The 25,994-nt window shown below is 40.9% G+C and overlaps 1 protein-coding gene and 1 long non-coding RNA gene across 7 annotated transcripts in view; one reads left to right on the top strand and one right to left on the bottom strand.

The window, feature by feature from the left end:
* The first annotated feature begins 2,787 nt into the window (after positions 1–2,787).
* LOC140211604 (retinal dehydrogenase 2-like) overlaps positions 2,788–25,994 on the top strand; it is a 79,425-nt gene continuing 56,218 nt past the window's right edge. The window contains exons 1-3 of one of the 5 annotated variants that reach the window (XM_072281502.1): positions 2,788–2,950; positions 24,886–25,001; positions 25,657–25,761. In XM_072281502.1, coding sequence (XP_072137603.1) covers positions 2,788–2,950; positions 24,886–25,001; positions 25,657–25,761 — 384 coding nt within the window. Of the gene's footprint in view, positions 2,951–24,668; positions 24,788–24,885; positions 25,002–25,656; positions 25,762–25,994 lie in introns of those variants that run through there. The other 4 variants (XM_072281505.1, XM_072281503.1, XM_072281504.1 and 1 more) reach the window with 4 other exon arrangements.
* On the bottom strand, positions 3,334–25,760 carry LOC140211605 (uncharacterized). 2 transcript variants are annotated; one of them, XR_011889526.1, is made up of 3 exons: positions 25,500–25,760; positions 15,537–15,635; positions 3,334–4,043 (listed from the first exon to the last, which is right to left on the bottom strand). It is a non-coding gene; the product is annotated as an uncharacterized lncRNA (long non-coding RNA). The 2 variants fall into 2 exon arrangements; XR_011889527.1 differs by lacking the exon at positions 3,334–4,043 and adding an exon at positions 14,802–15,447.

Below are 25,994 nucleotides of genomic sequence, written 5' to 3'. Positions count from 1 at the left end.
CTGACATTGAGAGAGTTCGAAGGAGGTTTATGGAAATGATTCCAGGATTGAAAAAAAACTGTTATATGAAGAGCATTTGATGGTGCAAACACGAGGAAATCTGCAGATGCTGGAAATTCAAGCAACACACACAAAATGCTGGTGGAACGCAGCAGGCCAGACAGCATCCATAGGAAGAAGCACAGTCAACGTTTTGGGCCAAGACCCTTCGTCAGGACTAACTGAAAGAAGAGATAGTAAGAGATTTGAAAGTGGGAGGGGTAGGGGGAGATACGAAATGATAGGAGAAGACAGGAGGGGGAGGGATAGAGCTAAAAGCTGGAATGTTGATTGGCAAAAGGGATACAAGGCTGGAGAAGGGAGAGGATCATGGGACGGGAGGCCTAGAGGGAAAGAAAAGGAGAGGGGAGCACCAGAGGAAGATGGACAGCAGGCAAGGAGTTATTGTGAGAGGGACAGAGAGAGAAAAAAAAGAGAGAGAAAAAGGAAAAAGATAAAAGATAACTAAATAAACAAACAAACAAATGAATGAATGAATGAATAAGGGATGGGGTAAGAATGGGAGGAGGGGCATTAACAGAAGTTAGAGAAATCAATGTTCGTGCCATCAGGTTGGAGGCTACCCAGATGGAATATAAGGTGTTGTTCCTCCAACCTGAGTGTGGCTTCATCTTGACAGTAGAGAAGGCCATGGATAGACATATCAGAATGGGAATGGGACATGGAATTAAAATGTGTGGCCACTGGGAGATCCTGTTTTCTCTGGCAGACAGAGCGTAGATGTTCAGCAAAATGGTCCCCAGCCTGTGTCGGGTCTCGCCAATATATAGAAGGCCGCACCAGGAGCACCGGACGCAGTATATCACACCAGCCGACTCACAGGTGAAGTGTCACCTCACCTGGAAGAACTGTCTGGGACCCTGAATGGTAGTGAGGGAGGAAGTATAAGGGCATGTGTAGCACTTGTCCATTTTTAAAGAAAGGGGCTTCCCTTCCTCCACCATCAACTCTGCTCTCAAATGTATCTCTCCCATTTCACGCACATCTGCTCTCACCCCATCCCCCTGCCACTCCACTAGGAATAGGGTTCCCCTTGTCCTCACCTACCACCCCACCAGCCTCCGGGTCCAACATATAATTCTCCGTAACTTCCACCACCTCCAATGGGATCCCACCACTGAGCACCTTTCCCTCCCCCCTTCTTTTTGCTTTCCGCAGGGATCGCTCCCTCCAGGAGTCCCTTGTCCATTCGTCCCCCCCATCCCTTCCCACCGATCTCCCTCCCGGCATTTATCCTTATAAGCAGAACAAGTGCTACACATGCCCTTACACTTCCTCCCTCACTACCATTCAGGGCCCCACTCAGGTTGGAGGAACAACACCTTATATTCCGTCTGGGTAGCCTCCAACCTGATGGCATGAACATTGACTTCTCAAACTTCCGTTAATGCCCCTCCTCCCGTTCTTACCCTATCCCTTATTTATTTATTTATTTATTTTCTCTCTCTGTCGCTCTCATAGTTACTCCTTGCCTGCTCTCCATCTTTCTCTGGCGCTCCCCTCCCCCTTTCTTTCTCCCTAGGCCTCCCATCCCATGATCCTCTCCCTTCTCCACCCTCAAATCCCTTTTGCCTATCAACTTACCTGCTTTTAGCTCTATCCCCCCCCCCCGTCCTCTCCTATCATTTCATATCTCCCACTACCCCTCCCCCTCCCAAATCTCTTACTATCTCTTCTTTCAGTTAGTCTTGATGAAGGGTTTCGGCCCGAAACATCGACTGTGCTTCTTCCTATGGATGCTGCCTGGCCTGCTGCGTTCACCAGCATTTAGCATTTGATGGCTCCATGCCTGTAGTCACTGGAATTCGGAAGAATGAGAGGTGTCCTCATTGAAAACTATCAGATGTTGAAAGGCCATGACAGAATGGATGTGGAGAGGATATTTACTATGGTGGAGGAGTCTTAAGACCAGAGGACACAGCCTCAGAATAGAGGGATGTCTTTTTAGAATGGAGATGAGGAGGAACTTCTTTAGCCAGAGAGTGGTGAATCTGTGGAATTTGTTGCCACAGGTGGCTGTAGAGCCAAGTCACTGGGTACATTTAGGGCAGAGGTTGATAGATTCTTGATTAGTCAAGGCATGAAGGAGATAAGGAGAAGGCAGGAGACTGGGGCTGACACAGAAAATGGATCAGCCATGATGAAATGGCAGAGCAGACTTGATGGGCCAAATGGCCTAATTCTGCTCTTATATCTTATGTTTTTATGGTCTTATGTGTAGACCATCTCAATTAACCAGGATAATCATTGCCAAGAAGGTAGCTGTGTAACACATGAACACGGGAAGAACTAAACTGAGTAAGAATTGTTTCATTGACTGGTGAAAGAAAAACATTTAACAATTTCAAAGAGCAAGGTTTAGACAGAGCTAAATTTAGGGGAGACAGCAAACCAGTGGGGTTTCCTAATCAAAGGCTACATCTTTACAATTACACCCTTCACTATCTTCACAGTAGAGGCAGGCGCCGATTTTACGGCAAACCTCTAGTCTCTCCAATTGCCGCGGGGTAAAAATGAGTGTAATGAAGTGATGTGAAGGTGCTATCAGAAATGAAACGGTAGGCATGTCAAAATGACAATACATATTACATGGTCAGAAGAATAAATGGTACGTGCGATAGCTGCGGGTGTTTTCAATAGCTTTCTACAAGTATTTTCTTAAAGTGAATCACGAGAATTAGTTCCAAATCAATGCAGATTAATTGCGTGCTCCAAGCATCCCCTTGCATGAATAATGCTGCATGTGCATTAGATTTTCAGGAAAGAAACGTGTATATATACTGTAGAAGCGGTCTACGAGTGCGGGTTCAAATTTCACGCCGAAAGTTTCCAATGTCAGCCGCAGAAGTTGAAACCAACCGATCTAGAAATGTAATATCTGTTTGCAGTGGTAAGGATTTTAATCTTCTTGTGGATTATTTAATTATTTCATTCTTCGAAGAATTATCTTAAAACAGAAGTCACATATGATTTTCTATTTGATTTGTAGTACGTCTGTGTTGTACTGTATATGCTGATAAGAGTTATCAAGGTAGGAAATTACCGTGATGGTTTTTCATTGGTTCGCAGATTGGTGGTTTAAACTTCCGAAATACAAAGCAGAATATTAAGTCACATTAATATTTTAACGCCTGCAAGGGATTAAACATAAAACAGTTTAGTATACACTCGTGACTGTTTGCATTTCCAATGTTTCACAAGAGCAAACAGTAAACATCGGTGAAGAAAGTTAACTTTTATTGCTTTTGCACAACCAAACCTGAGTAAGGACGCCTTAGGCAATGGAGTTGTTATCAAGTCCAAACACAGTATTTAGGCTCCGTGATTTAGCGAATCGGAAATCTAAAAAATGAGTATGGAAAAAGCGAAAGTTTGATCATAGTGTTGGTGCAAAATAAATGCATCAAGTCATATAAGCGTTTTATGGTACTCTTCATCGAGCACGGTGTGTGGCTTAGAAGTAAAAACAGTTTGCAAACTAATTTCTAGATTTTAAAGTTTTAATGTTTTCAATTCTTTCCAATGATCCTTCAAACTAGGCGAATGAACTCGAGTTAAATTATATTGCGCAGATATTTTCATTAATATTATTTGATATTTTTAAAAATTTAGACGTTTCAGCATAATATATAAGTAAAACAAAGTATTTGCCAGTGCAAACCACGTAGAAGAAATGTAACACTTCAAAAAAACAGGAGTTACGGATCCAGCATCTGTGTTCCTCGCCTCCTCCATCCTACCCTGGATCAATCGCTTGAGACAAGGATCAATCCAGCCATTGTGTTATGCAGCAATGTGTGATTTTCAATCGTCATTAGATCTGATACAAATCCAATAGATTTCTGATCCTCTTTACCAGACGCCATATATACTTCCATTCCATGGTTTGCGTCTTCCTGAATTGCTTTTTAAGATCTTCATTTTCATTCATTTCTATGTCGGGGTGGGGGGGGGGCGCAGGACTTCATGTACCTGACGAGAAACTACCAAAAGAAAACGGTGTTAATTTAGGATTGTCACTTATCTTTTAAACCATTACCGCTGTCAGTGGAATTTATTGGAAGAGAGTTTGAGTTTCTTTTACTAAAGGTCTAACCTAGAACAGGTGCATTTATCCAAATTACAGAAGAGTTGATGAGGTTACAAATTAAACCAGCACCATAACAAATGTTTAATGGAAAATCAATCCTGGAAACATTGAGCAGGTCAGGCACCATCTATGGGGGAGAAAGAGTTAATTATTCAGGTAGAAGAACTGAAGATCAGAAGATTAACATGATATTCTTGTCTAATGAAGGGATAGTTAGTCGTCTAAAGAGATTGTTCTCCGACTTCATTAAGGCTGGATCTAGTGCTGGGTTTAGTAATGTAACCCTTACTAAAATACACCAAAATGATGGGGTTGTACTGCCAGTACAAGCGTGTGTTTCTTTGGGCAAAACACTAGACACTCTTTGGTAAACTAGTGAGTATAGATATTAAGACGCTACTTTCTGACGGATTATTCGGTTCCAGTGAAATCGATCATTCTGACATTCGTTATCATGTGAAAATTATTAGTATTTAAATTGGTGATATTCCTTGTTAGTTATACCTTTATGCAACAAATCCTGGGCGTATGCATTACAAAGCTTGTTTTTCAAATGGAATATTCAAAGAGGAAATATATTTCAAGTATGAAGGCGGTTACGTAACTGACTCAAGGATGTACGTACTCCAAAAAAAGTTGTGAAATGCTTTTGTAAATACCGCTGTAATTTATGCATAATACAAAACGTTTAATTTCGTGCTAGCGTCCTCGTCCTTACACATTAAAGCACTGTGGGCATTCAATATACTGATTTTGAAGTACTGGACTAATGAATCGAGTCTCTTATAGAAACACAGTGGATATTAAAAAAAACCCGCAAAGACACTTCTAATCTTAAATATTTCTTCTTTAACTCTTACTTTCATATTCCAATAAAAGTTCCACAATAATTGCAGCAAATCCACAGCGAGCACAATGTACTAACGGTGCCTTCTTGCCACCCGTCATTTGCATGACTTTACCAGACCCACAGATTATTAAAAATATTCGTCATTAACCTGTAAAGTTGCGCGACAAGGGCACACTCTAATATTGAAATAAAATATTACGCATAAAATAATAATTATGGATATTTATTTTCTGTTTTATTACCTAAGGCGCCGTCATAACTGTGGTTGGAACAGGCTGAGCACATTTGGGGGGGGGGGGAACTCTCGCTTCTAAGCCTGCTCAGTCTTGCAGACGTAGTAATATATGAACTTGGAAAAATGTCGTGTTATAATTCAACTGCTCGAACCAAATCGTTCAATAGTTGCACCAATGTAGAGATAAGCGCGTTCTCTCAGGTGCGCGAACTTCTGTTATCCTCCGCAGCTTTTGCGCGTTTCGTTCACATTTTTGAATGATCTATTTTCATGAACATTACCTACAACAATTCAGGATGCATTTATAAACCACATCATCTTTTAATGCAGGTAGAATATTCTGTCACTAGACACTAGACACTAGAATACTACAGCACAGTACAGGCCCTTCGGCCCTCATTTTTGTGCCGACCCATATATTGCTTTAAAAAAACGTACTAAACCCACACTACCCCGTAACCCTCTATTTTTCTTTCATCCATGTGCCTGTACAAGAGGCTCTTAAATACCCCTAATGTTTTAGCCTCCACCACCATCCCTGGCAAGTCATTTCAGGCACCCACAACCCTCTGTGTAAAAAAACTTACCCCTGATGTCTCCCCTAAACTTTCCTTGTACATATGCCCTCTGGTGTTTGCTATTCGTGCCCTGGGAAACAGGTACTGGCTATCCACCCTATCGATGCCTCTCATGATCTTGTAGACCTCTATCAAGTCCCCTCTCATCCTTCTACGCTCCAAAGAGAAAAGTCCCAGCTCTGCTAACCTTGCCTCATAAGACTTGTTTTCCAATCCAGGCAACGTCCCTGTAAGTCTCCTCTGCACCCTCTTCATAGCTTCCACATCCTTCCTATAATGAGGTGACCAGGACTGAGCACAATACTCAAGTGTGGTCTCACCAGAGATTTATAGCGTTGCAACATGACCTCTCTACTCTTGAACCCAATCCCCCTACTAATGAAGCCTGGCATCCCATAGGCCTTCTTAACTATCCTAACAACCTGTGCAGTGACCTTGAGGTATGTATGGATTTGAACCCCAAGGTCCCTCTGTTCATCCACACTCTTAAGTAACTGGCCATTAACCCTGTACTCAGCCTTCTGGTTTGTCCTTCCAAAATGCATCACCTCACACTTATCTGGAATGAACTCCATCTGCCACTGTTCTGCCCAACTCTGCATCCTGTCTATATCCTCTTGGAACCTTCGACAACCTACATCTCCATCCACAACTCCTCCAATCTTCGTGTCATCCACAAACTTACTCACCCATCCTTCTGCATCTTCGTCCAGGTCATTTATAAAAATCACAAAGAGCATGGGTCCCTGGACAGATCCTTGCGGCACTCCACTAGTCACTGACCTCCAGGCAGAATACTTTCCTTCCACTACTACCCTCTGCTTTCTTCCCTTAAGCCAATTTTTTACCCAAACAGCCAAGGTTCCACTGATCCCATGCCTCATGACTTGCTGGATGAGTCTCTCATGGGGAACCTTGTCAAATGCCTTGCTAAAATCCACGTAGACCATATCTACCGCCCTATCCTCATCAATTTCTTTTGTTACCTCTTCAAAAAACTCAGTTAGGCTCGTGAGGCACGACCTTCCCTTCATAAAGCCATGTTGACTATCCTTGAGTAGACTGTACTTCTCCAAGTGCTCATTGACCCTATTCTTAAGAATTCTTTCCAATAGTTTGCAGATAACCGACGTAAGACTCACTGGTCTATAGTTCCCAGGATCCTCCCTATTAGTTTTGCCATTAGAATTGAGATTGTAGTGGTATCTCCAAGTGAAATATTCACTGTCGGATGAAACAGGTGTGTCAAAGTGACATCCATTAGAGCAAAGGGCACGTCCACAGCTTTTTACACAGAACAATGATGTTTACTATACAAGTATTTGCATATGATAAGCAAAGACACTATCGAATATTATTTTTTGATTATCACAGGATTCTCTTAAATTTTAGCGAGACTAAATTTTTCAGGTTCTTGTCTAGCATTGAATTGGATTATCATTTTGTCACAAATTTCCCATTAATGTTCTGTAAGTAAAATTTATTTTATATAATTTGGTTAATGCATGTTTTGATCTAATGACAGAAGTGTGGTTTGTGGTTACCTTCTCCCCTATCAGAAAGGAACAAAAAAAACAGGAAATGGTATTATTGAACGGATCAGGGACCATATCAACATAACGCAGTTTACAGGAAACCAACAGGACTGAATGGAATACTGATATTACTTCACATCCTTTAAGCAATGTTGCTCTATTGGCTTCAACAAAAAGAAATACCAGCTAGTGTATGAGATTATGATTATAACCTGCTCTCCACAGAAGAAACACAAACAAGAAGAAATGTTGTGGACCCTTGTACCCTCTGATTCAATAAGACCTTGGTTGCAATTTCACCCCAGAGTTATTTCCTTGCATGAACATCATTTTACTTGATTCCCTTAGTATCTGAATATCTATCAGTTTCTTAATTAGATATACTCAGGCACTAATCTTTCCCAGCCCTCTTGGATAGAGAGTTTCAGAGATTCACTAATACTGGCTGAAAAAAAATTCTCCTCTGAAAATTCTGAAATTGTGACCCTTGGTTCTGAGCACCTCAGTCAAAGGAAACATCAACTCTGTCAAGCCCATGAAATCATGCATGTTAATTATATTTCAAGCATAAGAGTTTAGGCCCAGACTGTCCAACCTCACTTCATACTGAAAGCCTTCTAAATGGGAATCAATGGCATGAAACTTCACTGCTTTCTCTCCACTAGAAGTATAACTTTCCCTTGATAGGGAAACAAGATCTGTACGTAATAGTCAATATGAAGCAATGCCCTAAATAAATGCAGAAAGTTGTCTTTAATCCTTGTCAGTTTTGTACTGTTTGTATAGATGCACAGTGGAGTGTATCCAAACTGGTTGCATCATAGCCTGAAAGTGGTGGCTACAGCCCGGTCCATCAGAGGTGAAGCCTTTCTTACCATTGAGCACAGTTATATGAAGTGCTCCCACAAGAAAATATATGCACTGTTTGAAGATATGCAACCAGTGCATTCCCACCTCCATGGCCACCTCCTGCAGAATCCTAGGATTCAGCTCATCAGGTCATAGAAACTGAGTGTTTTTACAGTGCAAGTAATTTCTCCAATACTAATGTTTTATTATTTCTCTTATTTGTAGTTCAACTGTGGTTCTCCAATATTTGCATGCGATTCTCTCTGTTTGTAAAGACAAAAATACCTAATTTATTAAGTATTAAAATATTTATTTATTAAGTACATATATATCACCCTACTTACTTATTCCCCATTATGCCACTGGTGATTATGGCAGCAATGAAGGTCCTCTATCTCCATCTGTCCTTGGGAATCTTCTCTATGGTGCCCCAGGTGCGTTTCAGGGTCCTCAGTCGCAAACATATATAGAAGGATTCTTCATTGCTGTTTCCATTCCTATTTTTTTTTGACCAGTCAGGTTTGTTAGTCCTGAGCTGAACCGCGCCCCCTCCCACCCCCGAACCTGGAGGACCAGTGGAGCACTCCTAGTCTTGCCTCGACCCTTTGACCTGGCATGGGTGACCCTGAATCCATTCAACATAATTCTCTGGGGCATTGAGGCACGCAGGCCTCCAAACTCTATGACAGAGTTGTGGTCTTCTTGAAGAATGTCACCATATACAACCCTTCTTGTAGGGATACTCAAAAAAATCCATAACAGGATAATAACCATAATAAAATGAAGGAAAGACTGCACCATCTTAGGCATTCAACCAGTATGCAAATGAAAACAAACTGTGCAAATACAAAACTAAAGAAATACTACTAATAAATAAATAAGTAAGCAATAAATATCGAGAACATGAGATGAAGAGTCCTTGAAAGAGAGTCCATAGGTTGTGGGAATATTTCAGTGATGGGACAAGTGAAGTTGAGTGTAGTTATCCCCTTTGGTTCAAGAGCCTGATGGCTGAACGTGGTGGTGTCCTGAGGCTTTAGCTTCTTCCTGATGGCAACAGTGAGAAGGGAGCATGATCTAGATGGTGAAGGTCCCTGATGATGGATCTGCTTTCCAGCAACAGTAACCTGTGTAGATGTACTCAAAGGTGAGGAGAGCTTTTCCTGTGATGGACTGGGCTCTATCCACCACTTTTTGTAGGATTTTCTGTTCAAGGGCATTGGTGTTTCCATACCAGCCAGTCAATATTCTTTCCACCACACATCTATAGAAGTTTGTCAAAGTTTTAGATATCATGCTGAATCTTCACAAACTCCAAAGGAATTAGAGGTGCTGCTGTGATTTCTTTATAATTTCATTTAAGAGCTGGGCCCAGGGCTCATCCTCCAAAATGATAACACCAAAGAACATAAAGCTGACACTCTCCACTTCAGATCCTCTGATGAGGACTGGCTGATGGATCTTTGCTTTCCTCCTCCTGAAGTCAATAATCAGCTTGTTGGTCTTGCTAACATTGAGTAATAAGTTGTTGTTGTGGTACCACTCAGCCAGATTTTCAATCTCTTGTAACCACCTTTGATTCAGCCTATGACAGTGGTGTCATCAGCAAACTTGAGGATGGCATTGGAACTGTGCCTAGCCATGCAGTCATAAGTGTAATATGAGTAAAACAGTGGGTTAAAAATACAGCATTGGGGTGCATCTGTGCTGATGGAGACTGCGGAGGAGATTTAGTTGCCAATATGAACTGACTGGGGTCTGCAAGTGAGGAAATCAAGTATCCAAATGCGTAAGGATGTATTGGGGCAAAGATCTTGAAGCTTATTGATTAGTCCAGAATTTCTACTGGGAAAAATACTCTGTAATTGCCTTGACTGTCAACGCTGAAAGATTGTACTATTTATTGACGGTATTCACCTCATAAACTCTACCAGATGACAAACATCATTACAGTATTCACAACAGTGCACAAAAAGAGATGAGAGGACATGAATGTAAGCAGGTTCTCTAACTTTCCTATGCAATACTTGAAATTTTGGTGGATTGGTGAAGGGGGTGATAAATGCTCCCTGCATGTAGTGGCCTAGAAGGCCTAAGAACGTGGTTTGAATTGGCGATGGAAAGATAACCGTGGAAGTGAATGTATGTACCTCTAAGGAGGAGGATGTAGCATTGCAAAAAGTGCAATGCCCTGTCCTAACTACAAGGTCATTAGATACATTTTCAAAATTATGTCCCACAAAATGAACCACTAGCCTCTTGCACATTGTGCAATGCACCACATTCTATCAACACACCCAAGAAAATATCCAGCTATGTCCTCGCAGTTACCATGACTTCTACATTCCACATTTGCACATACATTTTAAGTGGTTACTCAACTGCATGCAATATTACATTCCTCTCTCCTGCTGAAGGAAATGGTGCTGATAAACAATGGCAGCACCAAACTGTGATGGGTTTGGGTAGGTTGGGGAGTTAGTCGAGTAGATGTAACGGGAGAGTGTTGCTCTGAACTGCAGCAATGGCGATAGATTCCATGCCCAGTGATGGAGCTGAGGTCATAAAATAATTTAATAATCACAGCAAGCCTGACAAGCAATGACCTCTGCTGACTACTTATTATTCTGTACCTTCATACTGGAATAAATTTAACGATAACAATATTGTTAACAGATTTACTAAATGTGACTGTGGCCTTGAACTCAACCTTGAAGATTGAAAATCTATTGTTAGTTCCAAAACCTCTTACAATTCCAAGTCCATTTTATTTCCCTGGTAAATCTTTCTGAATTATCGTCACAATAAAGTCTGGTGAACACATGCTCAACATGAGTAATGTAAAGAAAGACAATTTTAAGGTATGTTGCAATTAACCAATTCAAACACAAACAATACAACCTGATACACAAGAAAATAATTGATTTACAAATGTTGTCTTTATGACTTTTCACCTCAATGCCATTCTGGGGGTAAGAGTCTTCAGTTTATGAAGCTATTTTTCATCATAATGATGAGTGTGCCACTCTTGTGCATAGAAATACAGTACATTGTATCAAAGTACTTGAAGTCAGCGGCCACTTTATTAGTTACAGCTGTACTCCATCATTAATGCAAATGTCTAAGCAGCCAACTTGGTAGCAACTCAATGTATAAAAACATGAAGACATAATCAAGTGGTACAGTTGTTTTGTTGTTCAGATGCAACATCAGAATTGGGAAGTAATTTGAATTAAGTGACTTTGGAATGATTGCTGGTGCCAGACAGGGTAATTTGAGTACCTCAGAAAAACAAATCTCCTGGGATTCACATGCACAACGGTCTCTACAGCGTACAGAGAATGATGTGAAAAACAAAAAAATACATCCAATGAGTGGCCGTCTGTGAGTGAAAATGCCTCGTCAATGAGAAACATCAGTAGAAAATGGCCAGACAGGTTCAAGCTGACAGGAAGGTGACAGTGACTCAAATAAACATGGGTTACAACAGAGTGTGCAGAAGAGCATCTCTGAATACACAACATGTGGAATCTTGAAGTGGATGGGCTACAGCAGTAGGAGACAATGAACATACTTTATTGTGTGGCCACTTTATTAGGTCCAGGAGGAATCAATTTCTCACAGTATTTTCTATTCAGCACCTTCTTGATTACTCAAGTAAATTGCCTATCATCTTGGTTACCATATTATTTCATCTTCCCACCGTCATCAGCAAACATGGATATGTTTAGGTCCATCTGTATATTCAAGACATTCTTCCGAAGTATAAAAAGCAGAGAACAAAGCATTGTTTTGTGTTGCAACTACTAGCAACATTCTATCAACTCAAAAGACCGATTTATACTTCCTCTTTATCAAAGTTCAAAGCAAATTTATTATCAAGCTACACATATGGCACCATATACAACCCTGAGATTCTTTTTCTTGTGGGCATATTCAACAAATACATAGAATAATAACCATAACAGAATGAATGAAAGGCTGCCCAACTAGGGCATTCAGCCAGAGCGCAGAAGATGACAAACTCTGCAAATACGAAAAGAAGAAATAATAATAACTAAATAAGCAATACGTATTGAGAACATGAGATGAAGAGACTTTGAAAGTGAATCCATTGGTTGTGGGAACAGTTCAATGATGGAGCAATTGAAGTTGAGTGAAGTTATCCCCTTTGGTTCAAAAGCCTGATGGATGAAGAGTAATAACTGTTCCTGAACCTGGTGGTGTGAGTCCTGAGGCTCCTTTACCTTTTTCCTGATAGCAGCAGTGAGAAGAGAGCATGTCTTGGGTGGTGAGTGCCCCACTGATTGACGCTGCTTTCGTGCGTCAGTGTTCCATGTAGATGTGGTCAGTTGTTGGAAGGGCTTTACCCGTGATAGACTGGGCCTTATTCACTACTTTTTATAGAATTATCCATTCAAGGGCATTGGCATTTCCATGCCAGGCTATAAGGCATTCAATATACTCTCTATACTCTTCTATACGTCTGTAGAAGTTTGTCAAAGTTGTAGATGTCATACTGAATCTTTGCAAACTCCTAACGAATTAGAGGAGCTGATGTGCTTTCATTGTAATTGCACTTAGACTCCGGGCCCAGGACAGGTCCTTCGAAATATGTCCTACTATCTAATATGTAATCCCAACAAAATCATATTGTGCAACCATCAATTCTATGACACCTATCCAATTCAGATATTTTTACCTATTTGTTACAGGAAACACATTGATGAAGTACGCGAGGATGTTATATTTGCTGGTTTTGCCCTCCGGCCTTTTAATTATATCCTCTAAAGCTGAGATTTGTCATTTTCTGCTACATTGACTCTGCCTAGTCACACTATAATCTGTTTTGTTACCAATTTCTTAACACTGTACTGGGAAGTATCTGGGCCAACCCTTCTTTCTAGAGAAAAAATATAGAATTTTAGTTGCGTTTTCTATATTTAAATTAAAACTCAGATAATCTAGCTAAATAATAGGTTTATGACATTTTGAGATTTTCTTTCTAAGAACATAAGGATTTCTCAGGGAGAAGTGGGAAATGAAATATTAGGGTGATAACAATGTCACTGGGAGACCAATAGAATGGTTCTTTCATTTTAAGATATCGCAGGTGAAGCTCAGCGACTACTTGCCGGCAGAAAACAAAACTACTTACTACTTTATTAATCATGCTTTCTCTGATAAATGATCACTGCAATCAACAGCCTGAACTTCCCTTTTGGGGATGAGCTTTTGAACCACCTGCACAACCTGGCATTTGTGCAGCGTGAACTGAAGTCTCGAAGGTGCAGGACAGTTGAAGCATGGTGTGTGTGGGCCAAATTGACGCGACCGGGCCCAGGCACGAGAGCGGGGAACGAGCCAATGCTGGGTCATTTGGAGTGGACTTGGAGACGATTTGATGCGGCGGAACCAAGGCGAGGTGAGCAGAGGCAGTGGGGCCCAGGCCCAAGAGTGGGGAAAGACTCGACATTTGCTCGATTTAAGCAGTAAAGACTGGGCCCGAGAGCGTATCAAAGTGGCAGAGCCAGGTCCAAGAGCGAGGAACGTCCTGAGGTTTGGGTGATTTCAGTGCTGGGCGAGATTGGAAAGTTCGGGGTGTGGAGACCAGAGGCGAGTTATGGGATATTTCAGCTCGCTGCTCCATGAGGTTTTGTCAAAGCTGCACTGAACTGAGGTTGTGGCCTGCCACTAATGGGCTCCTGAACCAACTGCAGTGGCTGAGGACTCACTTTCACGAACTTCAATTCTGAATGCTATTTGATTATTTTTATTGCTTGCATGATTTGTTTCTTCTCTCCTGCACATTGGGTGTTTGAGGGTCTTTCATCCAATGGGTTCTATTGGGTTTCTTTGTTTTGTGGCTGCCTCAAGGATGTACATGGTATACATACTTCGATAATAAATGTAATTTGATCTTTCAATTTTGATTGGGCTGAGAGACTTGCAGAAGCACTGTTCATGGTAAAGGTGGCCATGGAAATTTATAGTAGAGTTTTCTCATCATGGAATAGCTAACAACAACATGGTATGCATTTGTCCTATGATGTCTAATGAGGAGATAATGAAAAGTATGTGACAAATCTATTATACTGGTAATATTGGTATGGCAACAGATATATTGCACAGTGAATGCCATCATTTTTATTAGTTTTGCACAATAAAATGAAGGTAGCATGTGAGTAATTTATGACACTGGCAATGAGGAGCTAACTTTAACCACAGTCATAGTCTATTTACTTGCACAGAGCAGTTCACACATAAACATAAATACTTTGTTTACTCAGAAAGAGCACCTGGTGATAACACAACACTATCAAGAACTTTTCCCCCTTCCCCTTCCCCATTCTTCCATTCCTCATGCTGGCTTCCCTCTTCCCTCTTCTCTTCTTCTCCCCTGTCTAAGACCTCCCCAGGTGCTCCTCCTCTTTCGTCTCCCATCATCACTCGTCTCTCCTATCAGGTTCCTTCTCCTTCAGCACTTTATCTTTTTCCTCTATCGTCTCCCAGCTTCCCATTTCATCCCCCTCACCTGGCTTCACCTATCACCTTCTAGTCTGTACTCCTTCCCCCACCCCACCCCCCACCTTCTTATTCTGGCTTCCTTTCCAAAACCGATGAAGGGTCTTGGCCCAAAACGCCGATTCTTTATTCCTTGCCATAGACGCTGCCTGACCTGCTGAGTTCCTCCAGCATTTTGTGAGTGTCAGCATCAAGAAAGAAACTGGATGCTGATAGAAATGGAAAACAAAGCTCACAAAGCACAATCCACCCAACTGATTGCTCGGGAAATTTGTAAAGCAACCTATTCCAAAGCTTGAACTGAATTGAATTGAATTGACTTTATTATTTACATCCTTCATATACATGAGAAGTAAAAATCTTTATGTTACGTCTCCGTTCAAATATGCAATGTGCAATTATAGTAATTTATAATAGTCAATATAACATAGAAATACAGTTGTGTCAGCATGAATTAAGCAGTCTGATGACCTGGTGGAAGAAGCTGTCCCAGAGCCTGTTGGTCCTGGCTTTTATGCTGCGGTACCGTTTCCCAGATGGCAGCAGCTGGAACCCGAAGTTGTTCTGCACCTAGTCATTGATAATCAGATCCAGTCCAGGCTGCACCTCATGGCTGAGAAAATACTTTAGCAGAAGATAGCAGACCTACAGAAAGGAATAATCTGAACATTTTCTTGGATGTTGTGTGTGCTGCCGATGGTAAGGAAAGGAAATTTCCTCCATGACTAGGGAAGGGAGAGATGCCAGAAGCATTAATGCACATTTCAATGAAAACATTCCTTTTCCCAAAAAATTACACCAGTCTTTTTCATACCTTATTAGGGACTTGGTTTCAGACTTCAGGCATTCTGTTTTTTTTTTTGGATAGTCCAATAATATGCTTCAGCCACTGCCATTATTCATTCTGAATGGGCTGCAACAAACAGGAAAGCTCAAGTTTTATTTTTTATTAAAAATCTTTTGACAGATAATATTGCATTCACCTATAAACCCAGTAAATAATGGGTGAATTAAAGCATTTAATTGATTGGGTATATGCTGACTTTGTTATCTGTGTTTGAGTTTTTCATCTTCATAGACAGACCCTCAAAATCACGAATGACTTGGCTTCATTCCAGATGATTGCTTTATGTAAGGTAGGATCTATAGACTACCAATGGTGAGACAGGAAACTCCTGATGGAATAGATAGGTGGGTAATTTTTGAGGTGGTGCCCTCCTTTCATCATTTACATGGGCTACTGTGTGCTCCTAGTGCATATTTTTCAGGATTTCAGTGCCATCTTGAATGTGCCTTCGTCATCATTATGAGCCAGAGATACGCAGGAGACAGTGCAAGTATGCACCTTTTACAAGGAAGCATTGAACATATCTGTAAATATTTTCCAATGACTGCCTAGTGACGTCTTCCCACAGATAGGACTCAGAATGGAAAACTGACTGAATGTAGTTGGAGCTTCAGTGCTAGATGTGTTAGCCTGGGAGAGGAGACTGGCATTGGTTCCTTTAACCGTTCAGTGGTTTTGAGCAATTTGTACAGTGTTGCTGGCATTTCTCCAGATTTGATATGCAAACTGTATACAGATGAAACTTCAGGAGTGCTGCCCAGTAGATTACGTGCACTGCAGCAACATTAAGGCTATGATCTTCCAACATATTTTTCTTCTTATGACTGAAGGTTGTGGTGTTGCTTCAAGAGTAAAAGTTAATTTCAACATCAGTGCCTGCCTTTCTGAGACGTTGGCCTTGTAACATGGGATGTAGTTAATATTTTCCATAATTTCAATATAGAGCATTATTGTCAGAGGTTGTGTGTTCTATAATGGGAGCGGTTTGGTGGAAGATATTTGCTTTCTGGACACTGGATATTGCATATACGACAGAGATTGAAAATCTGGTTGAATGCTGCCATAACAACATCTCATTCAACGTAAGCGAAACCAAAAGACAAAGGAGCTGGATGCTCATGAGACAGTCCTCATTAGGCAATTGGAGGCAGAGAGGGACGGTGACTTTAAATTCCTCGGCTTCATCGCATCAGAGATTATTTTAAGGAATCAGTACATAAGTGCCATCATAAAGAAGGCAAAACAGCACTTTTATTTTCTTAGAAGTATGCGTAGATTTGGTATGTCCTCTAAAACTTTGACAAACTTCTATAGATTCACAGCGGAGAGTATCCTGACTGGTTGCATCGTGGCCGATATAGAAACACCAATGCTCAGAAATGGAAATGCCTGTAAAAGGTGATGGATACAGTCCAGTCCATCAAAGGCGAAACACACCTTGTCATTGAGCACGTTTAGAAGAAGCACTCCCACAAGAAAACAGTATCCATCATTAACAAACCCTATTATCCAGGCCATGCTGTCCTCTTGGAGTACCTCTTGCTTCTGAAGCCTTGATTTTTAGTTGGGTAGAGTTAAGAAGCTACAAGCGTAAAATGACTCTGATGGGAGGGCCTACAGGCCTACAAACAGTAGCCTAGATGTGGGAAACAAATTACAATAGGAGATAGAAATGGCATGTAAAAAGGGCAATGTTACAATGCTCATGGAGAATTTCAACATGCAGGAGGATTTGGAAAATCAGGTTGGTGCAGGACCACAAGAGGGAGAATTTGGAGAAAGCGATGAGATGGCTTTTTTAGAGAAGCTTGTGCTTGAGCCCACTAGGGGAAGGGCAAAAAGGGATTTGGTGTTGTGTAATGAACCAAACTGATTAGGGAGCTTAAGGTAAAGGAACCCTTAGAAGACAGTGGACACAATACAGATAGAATTCACCCTTAAGTTTGAGAGGGAGAAAATAAAATCAGATGTATAACTGTGGATTAAAGGGAATTACAGAACCATGAAAGAGGAGCTGGCTAAAGTTGATTGAAGGGGATACTAGCAGAACAGCAATAGTGGCATTTTTGGGGACGGTTCAGAAGATGACAAGATAGATAGATCCTAACAATGAAATATTCTAAAGGGAGGATGAGGCATCCATGACTGACAAAGGAAGTCAGTCAGCAAAAAAAAAAAACAAAAGAGAAGGTAAATAATATAGCAAAAGTAGTGGGAACTAAGAACATCGGGCTTTCAAAAACCAACAGAAGACTGCTAAAAATCCATAAGGAGCAAATAGATGAAACATGAAGGCAAACTAACCAATAATATTAAAAAAGATGCCAAAAGTTTTTTTTCAGATATATAAATAGTCAAAGAGAGGCAAGAGTAGATATCAGACTGCTAGAAAATGACGTTAGAGGGGTAGTAATGGGGGACAAAGAAAAGGTGGATGAACTTAATAAGCACTTTGAGTCAATCTTCACTGTTGAAGACACTAGTTTATACCAGAAAGTCAAGAGTGTCCAGGGGCAGAAGTGAGTGCATTTGCTATTACTAAGGAGAAGGTACTTGGGAAGCTGAAAGGTCTGAATGTAGGTAAGTCACCTCAACCAGATGGACTACACCCTATGGTTCTGAAAGAGATAACTGAGGAGACTCTGGAGGCATTAGTAATGATCCTTCATGAATCACTAGACTCCAGAATAGTTCCGGAGGAATGGGAAATTGCAAATATCTCTCCTGTCTTTAAGAAGTGAAGGAGGCAGAAGACAGGAAATTATAGACCCGTTAGCCTGACTTCAGTGGTTGAGAAGTTGTTGGAGTCCATTATTAAGGATGAGGTTTTGGAGTACTTAGAGGTACGTGATAAAATAGACAAATGTCAGCATGGTTTCCTGAATTTTGCCTGACAAATCTGTTGGAATTTTTGAGGAAATAACAAACAGGATAGATGAAGGAAAGTCAGTGGAGGTTGTTTGCTTGGATTTTCAGAAGGCCTTTGACAAGGTACCGCATATGAGGCTGCTTGACAAGGTAAGTCCATGGTACTACAGGAAAGATACTAGCATGAATAGAAGATTGGTGAACTGGCAGGATGCAAAGACTGGGAATAAAGGGACTTCTGTCCTTTTTCCGGTTGGCTGTCAGTGACCAGTGGTGTTCCACACCATTGGGTGTAGGGACTGCCTCTTTTCATGTTATATGTCAATGATTTGGATGACAGAACTCATGGCTCTGTGGCCATCTTTGCAGATGATATGAAGATAGGTGGAGGGTCAGGTAACATTGAGGAAGCAGGGAGTCTGCAGAAGGACTTAGAATGGGAAAAGAAGGGAGAATGGGAAAAGAAGAGGCAGATGGAATATAGTGTACGGATGTGAATGGTTATGCAATTTGTTAGAAAGATTAAAGGCATAGACTGTTTTCTAAATGGGTGAAAACTTCAAGAATCAGGGGTGTAAAGTGACTTGGGAGTCCTCGTACATGATTGCCTAAAGGTTAACTTGCATGTTGAGTCATTGTTAAGGATCAATGTTATTTCAGCATTCATTTAAGAGAACTAGAATACAAGTGCAAGGATGTAATGCTGAGGCTTTATAAGGCCTAAGACCACACTTGGAGCATTGTGAGCAGTTTTGGGCTCTTTATCTAAGGAAGATGTGCTGGCATTGGACAGGGTCCAGAGGAGGTTCACAAGAATGATTCTGGGAAAGAAAGGGTTAACCCATGAGGCACATTTGATGGCTCTGTACTCGCTGGAGCTTAGAAGAATAAGGAGGAATCTTATTGAAACCTATCAAATATTGAAAAGCCTAGATAGAGGGCATATGGCGAGGATGTTTCCTATACCGGGTTAGGGAATAGAGGAATGTCCATTTAGAAAAGAGATGAGGAGGATTTTCATTAGCCAGAGAGTAATGAATGGATGGAATTCATTGCCAGAGACAGCTGTGGAGGCCAAGTCATTGACTGTATTTTAAAGCAGAGGTTATAGATGTCAAGGCCCTCCTGAATGAAATCTTAAAACTGTTCATTCTAGTGGGTGTTGCTTGCCTCTCTGAATCCCTAGGTTCACCATATTTTTGGTTCATAGCAAGTTGAGATCTTGGTGATTTGAAATGTTGATACCAAACAATTCACTTCTGTCATGGCAACAGCAGGTTACTGATCCATTTTTGGAACTTCCAGTTCCCATTTGTTGTTTAGGCCACAGATTTTCTACTAATCCTCAGATATATGCAGAGTTGTTTAGGTTCTGTTCCTTTGATATATAAAAGGATATTGAGGTGTAAGTCCACAGCCCTCTGAAAGTAACAACACAAGTGGATCATAAATACGACAGATGCTGGAAATCTTGAACAGCATGCACAAAATGCTTGATGAGCTCTGCAAGTCAGGCAGCATCAGTGGATGGGGATGAACAGCTGACATTTTGGGCCAAGACCCTTCATCAGGATGGGAAAGGAAGAAGTCAGAAGCCAGAAAAAGAAGTTGATGGAAGGGGAAGAGTACAATCTGACAAATAATAGGTGAGACCAAGTGAGGAAGAAGGTTGGTAGGTGGGGAAGGGGGCTTGAAGTAAGATTCTGGAAGGAATTAGGTAGAAGAGTTAAGCAACTGAAGAAGAAGTAATAGGAGAGGATAGTGGACTGCAGAGGAAGGGGAAAGAGGAGTGGTACTAGAAGGACTTTATGGGCGATTAAGGAGATAAGAGAAGTGGTGAGCGAGAAGCCAGAATAGGACATAGAAAAAGTAAAGGGGCGGGGGGCAGAAGGGGAGCAATTACTAGAAGTTCGAGAAATTGATGTTCGTGTCATCAGGTTGGAGGCTAACCAGACAAAATATGAGGTATCACTCTTCCAACAAGAGAGTGACCTTATCATGGCAGTAGAGGAGGCCAAGGACAGACATGTTGGAATATAATGGGAAGTTGGAACACAAGTGGACTGTTTGACAAAAAAGGCATACAGCATACTTGCCTTTATTGGTTGGATCTTTCAGTATAAAAGTTGAGAAGCCACATTGCAACAACTTAAAACTTGATAGAAGTCACATTTGGAGTATTGTGATTAGCGTTTTGTGTCAGTCTTCACTGTGGAAGACACCAGCAGCATGCCAGAAATTTGAAGATGTCGGGGGACAGAAGTGAGTATAGTCACTATTACTAAGGAGAAGGTGCTTAGTAATTATAGGTCAGCCAACCTGACCTCAGTGGTTGGGAAGATATCATAGTCCGTTATTAAGAATTAGGTAGGAGGCACATGATAAAATAGGCCAAAGTCAACAAGGTTTCCATTAAGGGAAATCTTGCCTGACAAATCTGTTGGGATTCTTTGAGGAAATAATGAGCAGGATAGACAAAGGAGAATCAATGGATCTTGTTCATTTGGATTTTCAGAAGGCCTTTGACAAGGTGCCGCACATGAGGCTGCTTAACAAGATAAGAGTCCATGGTATTACAGGAAAGCTACTATCATGGATAGAAGATTGGTTGACTGGCAGGAAGCAGAGAGTAAGAATAAAGACTGCCAGTGACTAGTGGTGTTCTGTGAAGGTCAGTGTTATGTCCACTATTACTCATTTATATGTTAATTATCTAGATGAACAAAGTGCTGGCTTTCTGGCCAAGTTTGTGGATGAAATAGAGATAGTTGGAGGGCAGGTAGTGATGAGGAAGCAGGACGTCTGGAGAAAGACTTAGATGGGCAAAGAAATGCAGTGGATGGAATACGGTGTGGGGAAGTGTATGGTCATTCACCTAGTTAGAAGGAATAATGGCATAAACTATTTCCTAAAATGGGAGAAAGCTCATAAATTGGAGGTGCAAGGTGACTTGGATGTCTTTCATTCTATAAAGGTTAACTTACAGTTTGAGTCAGTCGTAGGGAAGGCAAATTAAATGTTGACATTCATTTTGAGAGGATTAGGATGTAAAAGCAAGAATGTAAAACTAGGGCTTTATAGGACATTGTTCAGACCCTGTTTAGAGTACTGTGAGCAGTTTTGGCCGCCATACCTATGAAAGGATGTGCTGACATTAGAGACGGTACAGAGGAGATTTATGAGAATTCTCCTAGGAATGAAAAGATTAATGTATAAGGAGTACTTGATGACTCTGGGCCTCTACTCTCTGGAGCATAGAAGAATGAAGGACCTACTGAATACCGAAAGGCCTAGTAAAGAGGGCATAGACAGGATGTTTCCAATAGTGGGGGAGTCTAGGACCAAAGGGCACAGCCTCAGAATAGAAGGACATCCCTTTAGAACAGAAATAAGGAGTAATTTCTTTAGCTGGTGGTTAATTTGTGGAATTCATTGCCACACACATCTGTAGAGGCAAAGTCATTGGGTACATTTAAAGCTGAGGTTGATAGGTTCTTGATTAGTAAAGATATCTAAGGTTACTGGGAGAAGATAGAATGGGTGTGTTGAGATGGAAAATAAGTCATCTACGATTGACTGGTGGATACTTGATGGGCCGAATGACCGAATTCTGCTCCTATGTCTTATGGTCTCATTGTTTTCTCATCACTAAGTTACGGGCAGACATTTGGTGCAGAAGAGATTCAACAAGTTGCTTCCTGGAATAAAACATATTAGCTGCAACGAGAGGTTATACTAATTTTGTTTTTTGAGTGTTGGAGCCTGAGGGGTAACCTGATAGAACTACATAAAATCATAAGAAGCACAGATAAGTCAGTCTTTTTTCCAGAGTGGTAGTGTCAGATACATTTCGGCCTGAAGCATGGACTGTACTTCTTTCCATAGATGCTGTCTGGCCTGCTGAGTTCCTCCAGCATTTTGTGTGTGTTGCTCAGATTTCCAGCATCTGCAGATTTTCTCTTGTTAGTGTCAAATAATAGACAGCATTCATTTAGGATCAGAGGGGGAAAGTTTAAAGGTGGTATCTCAGGCAAGTGTTTGACCAACACTTCGGGATTCCATGGATGAGTTTTGCAAGATGGATAGAAAATTTTCAAAAGCATATTTTATCAAATGAGCTACATTAATGTAGTGACATGAACAAAGACAATGTTAGGTCAAAATTCTAAAACACTTCCGCATAGAAAAGAAATCCAAAATAGTTTTTTAGCATAAAATATGAAATCAAGAACACGATGAAAAGACAAAACATCCAGTCACCAGGCTGTGCGGTTTGTATGACTTCAATATGTATAAGTTGAATCGTCAAATTTTAGAATAATTACAGGAAAGGCCACTCAGACAATTGAGTCCCTGCTTGATTCTAGCAGAGCAATCTGGTCAGTTCTATTAGTCCAGCAAATTAATTGCATTCTTACAAAATTTGCATTTGAAAGCCTTTATTGATTCTGTTTCCATCACCTTTACAGATCAAATGACCTGTTTCATAAAGGACTGTTTAAATTTGTGCCGCTTGGTCACCAGACAATACAACACAGAATTAGACCTCTTGGCCAACTATGCCCAGGCTACCATCAAGTACATATATATACTAATCTCATTTATTAATACTTGGTCTGTGGCCTTCTATACCCTGGTAATTCAAGTGTGCATCTTATTATTTCTTAAACTTCTAATAGGAACAGCTTACCTCTGTTTATCCTTTCCAGATCAGTTATGATTTCAAACACCTTAAATCTCTAAAGGGAATAACCCCAGTGTTTGTACTGTATCCTTAAAACTGACTTCCTTCAAGCCCAAAGCTATTTTAGTAAATTGTTTATATATCATCTCTATCACTTATATGTTCTTCCCAATATCATCTGAATTCTACGGAGTATTTCAGCTATGGCCCAAACAGTCTTATATAGGTTCAACATACCGAAGGGTCTTGGCCCGAAACGTCGACTGTACTTTTTTTCCATGGATGCTGCCTGGCCTGCTGAGTTCCTCCAGCATTTTGTGTGTGTCACTCAACATAACGTTGCTGTTTTTGCTCTTTCTACCTGTATTTATAAACCTCAGGATCCTATATGGTTTACTAGCTACTCCCTTCACATCTACAGCCAGTCAAAAGCTTTTCCTGCATATGCTTCCAGGTCATTGTGTCTCTAACACTCTTCAGAATTATTCTGCTTACACTATATTTTCTCTCGTTCTTTCTGTTGTGATATATATCACTTCACATGTTCTCTCTATAAATGTTTTTCTATTGTTTTATGATCATTTTGACAACTTACATTTCCTGGTTGTCTATTATTATTCTCCTCACTGCCATATTCACAAGCTTGGTGCTACTTTACCACATACACCTTTGACTAACACATTTCTGTTACAAAAAAAACATAAATAATAATGCCAGTAAACATTACTATGGCACATTTCAAATTTGACTAACTTTCTAGGATATTAGATGTAGCATGTTATTGCTCAGCTCTACAGCAGCAGAAACTGCTAAAGGCCCCCACCTGAAAGGTGTTTCTCTTTCCACAAATGCTGCCAGACCTGCTTGTATTTTCTGGGGGGTTTTTTGCATCATATTTGCAGTGTATGCACTTTTTTTATCTACCAAGTTTTATTGTGAATATAAGTCAGAGCAGTGGCCATGTTGAACACTTAAGACAGTAAGATTCATAGATCATATCAATTGGTTTAGACGAAAATATTCACAGACGGTATTAAGTAATTCCGTCTGCATATGGGGTAAGTTATCTGTGCCCATTTGAGAAGTACGACGAGTGACACAGGTGCACTAATGTCTGTTCATGGTATCACGACAACCACAGTAAAAGCCAATAAAGACAGCCAGATTTCGGTGAAGTTGAAAGCGAATCTAGAAACGGTATTATATAGGTACCCTGTGAAGTAAGAACGGGAATGGTTCCCACAGAGGGATCTGGAGCATATCGTTCCACTCTGAGTCCTGGCTTTAATTTATGTCGATCAGTTTTCCGATTCAAAGAATGAAAGGTATTTAAGTGCATTGAGGAAAATAAGCATTTTTTTAAAATCTGACTAGTAGAATTGCTTTTAACTTAGATCTCGCAGGATTACTCGGATCATAGGTTTTTGTAACAAAATACATTACCATCACATTTTGTAACCTCACGTTCCTAGTACTGATTGGAAAGATTACGAATGGTTTTCAACCAGCCGTGACTTGGGTTGTTCTATATGCCGCTGCCGAGGGGTGGGGATTTGCCCTTTGGACGTGCCATGTATTGTATCGTTCTTACAGCCAATCGTTTCATCGAATGTTCCAAGAGTTTAAAAACTCTGTTTCAACATCTTGTGACTGACAACAAAAGCAGGTAAGTACTACAAACTTTTTTTAAGAGGGGCGGGGGGTGGGTATATTATTTGGAAAGCTTTATTTCTGGTGCCTGAACTTGAACTGTGCCTACTGTAGGAACACGGACAAACCAGCAGGACATGAGTGCTCCAGCTGCCGGCTACGAAACTCCAGCGCCAAGTCCTCTCAGTCAGCCCGTGCCATTGTCTGAACTGGAAATCACACACACAAAGGTGAGTGCGGTCACTTAACTCCAAGCTTCCTTTACTTTTACAGCTTTCGGCAGCAGACCATGAGCGTACAACTAACCCCCTCACTCCTGCCTTTTCCATCTGTGACCACAGTGAAATCCAACATCATTTACTTTAATCCAGAAGAGCCCCAAAATAATGTCGGGTTTATAGACATTGTTTACCTTACATTGCTAAGAGCGGAAAACAAAATCTAGTGATTAATATACAAGTGGCATTTTATAAATGGGGCGAGAAAATACAAAAGGTGAACATGCTGACTTCTCGCAGAACTGAGGAAGTTGAAACAACCTGTTGAGACTAAAAGGCAGTCAACCGGCCTGACGAACAATTCTGTCTCACCGCTACTATCAAGCGGATTTACTAATAGCGTCCTGAGCTTGCCGCGATCTTTAAAATAAAAATTATTAGGATGCATCTGCGCAAAACACCAGACAATCTGGAATCTTGACCCGCGCTTTATGTGAAATTTAGTATCACCTTAAAGGTCAGATCTGCAAGTAGATCCGTGGATCGCTACCTATTTACCCTTAACCAAGGGTAGATTGTTGAACACATACGAGCAAAGAAAGCGGCAGCGAAAGTACCGTGCCAGTTCGAGCTGCTGCCCACTCCGTGTGTTTTTGCTTTATTGCAGATCTTCATAAATAATGAATGGCATAATTCCAGCAGCGGCAACAAGTTTGCAACCTACAATCCGGCCACTGGAGAGAAAATCTGTGACGTGGAAGAAGGCGATAAAGTGGGTGTACTTCGTTATTTCAATTACGCCTGCGGCCGCGCTGGTCTTCTTACATCTGTCTCTACTTCCCTGCGTACAACGACGAAGTGAGACCATTTTGGCAAATCTCATCAGTCATCTTCCGCTCATATATTCGCAAAAGCTTTGCAACTTTCCCTCTTATATGCCCACCAATTTCCCTCTGATTTTTTTTTGAGGGGGGGGAATTACCTATCGTAAAGCGGAGACATGGG

Source organism: Mobula birostris, chromosome 17, assembly GCF_030028105.1.
Source record: "Mobula birostris isolate sMobBir1 chromosome 17, sMobBir1.hap1, whole genome shotgun sequence".
Taxonomy (NCBI): Eukaryota; Metazoa; Chordata; class Chondrichthyes; order Myliobatiformes; family Myliobatidae; genus Mobula; species Mobula birostris.
This window is presented reverse-complemented; position numbering and strand designations above follow the sequence as displayed.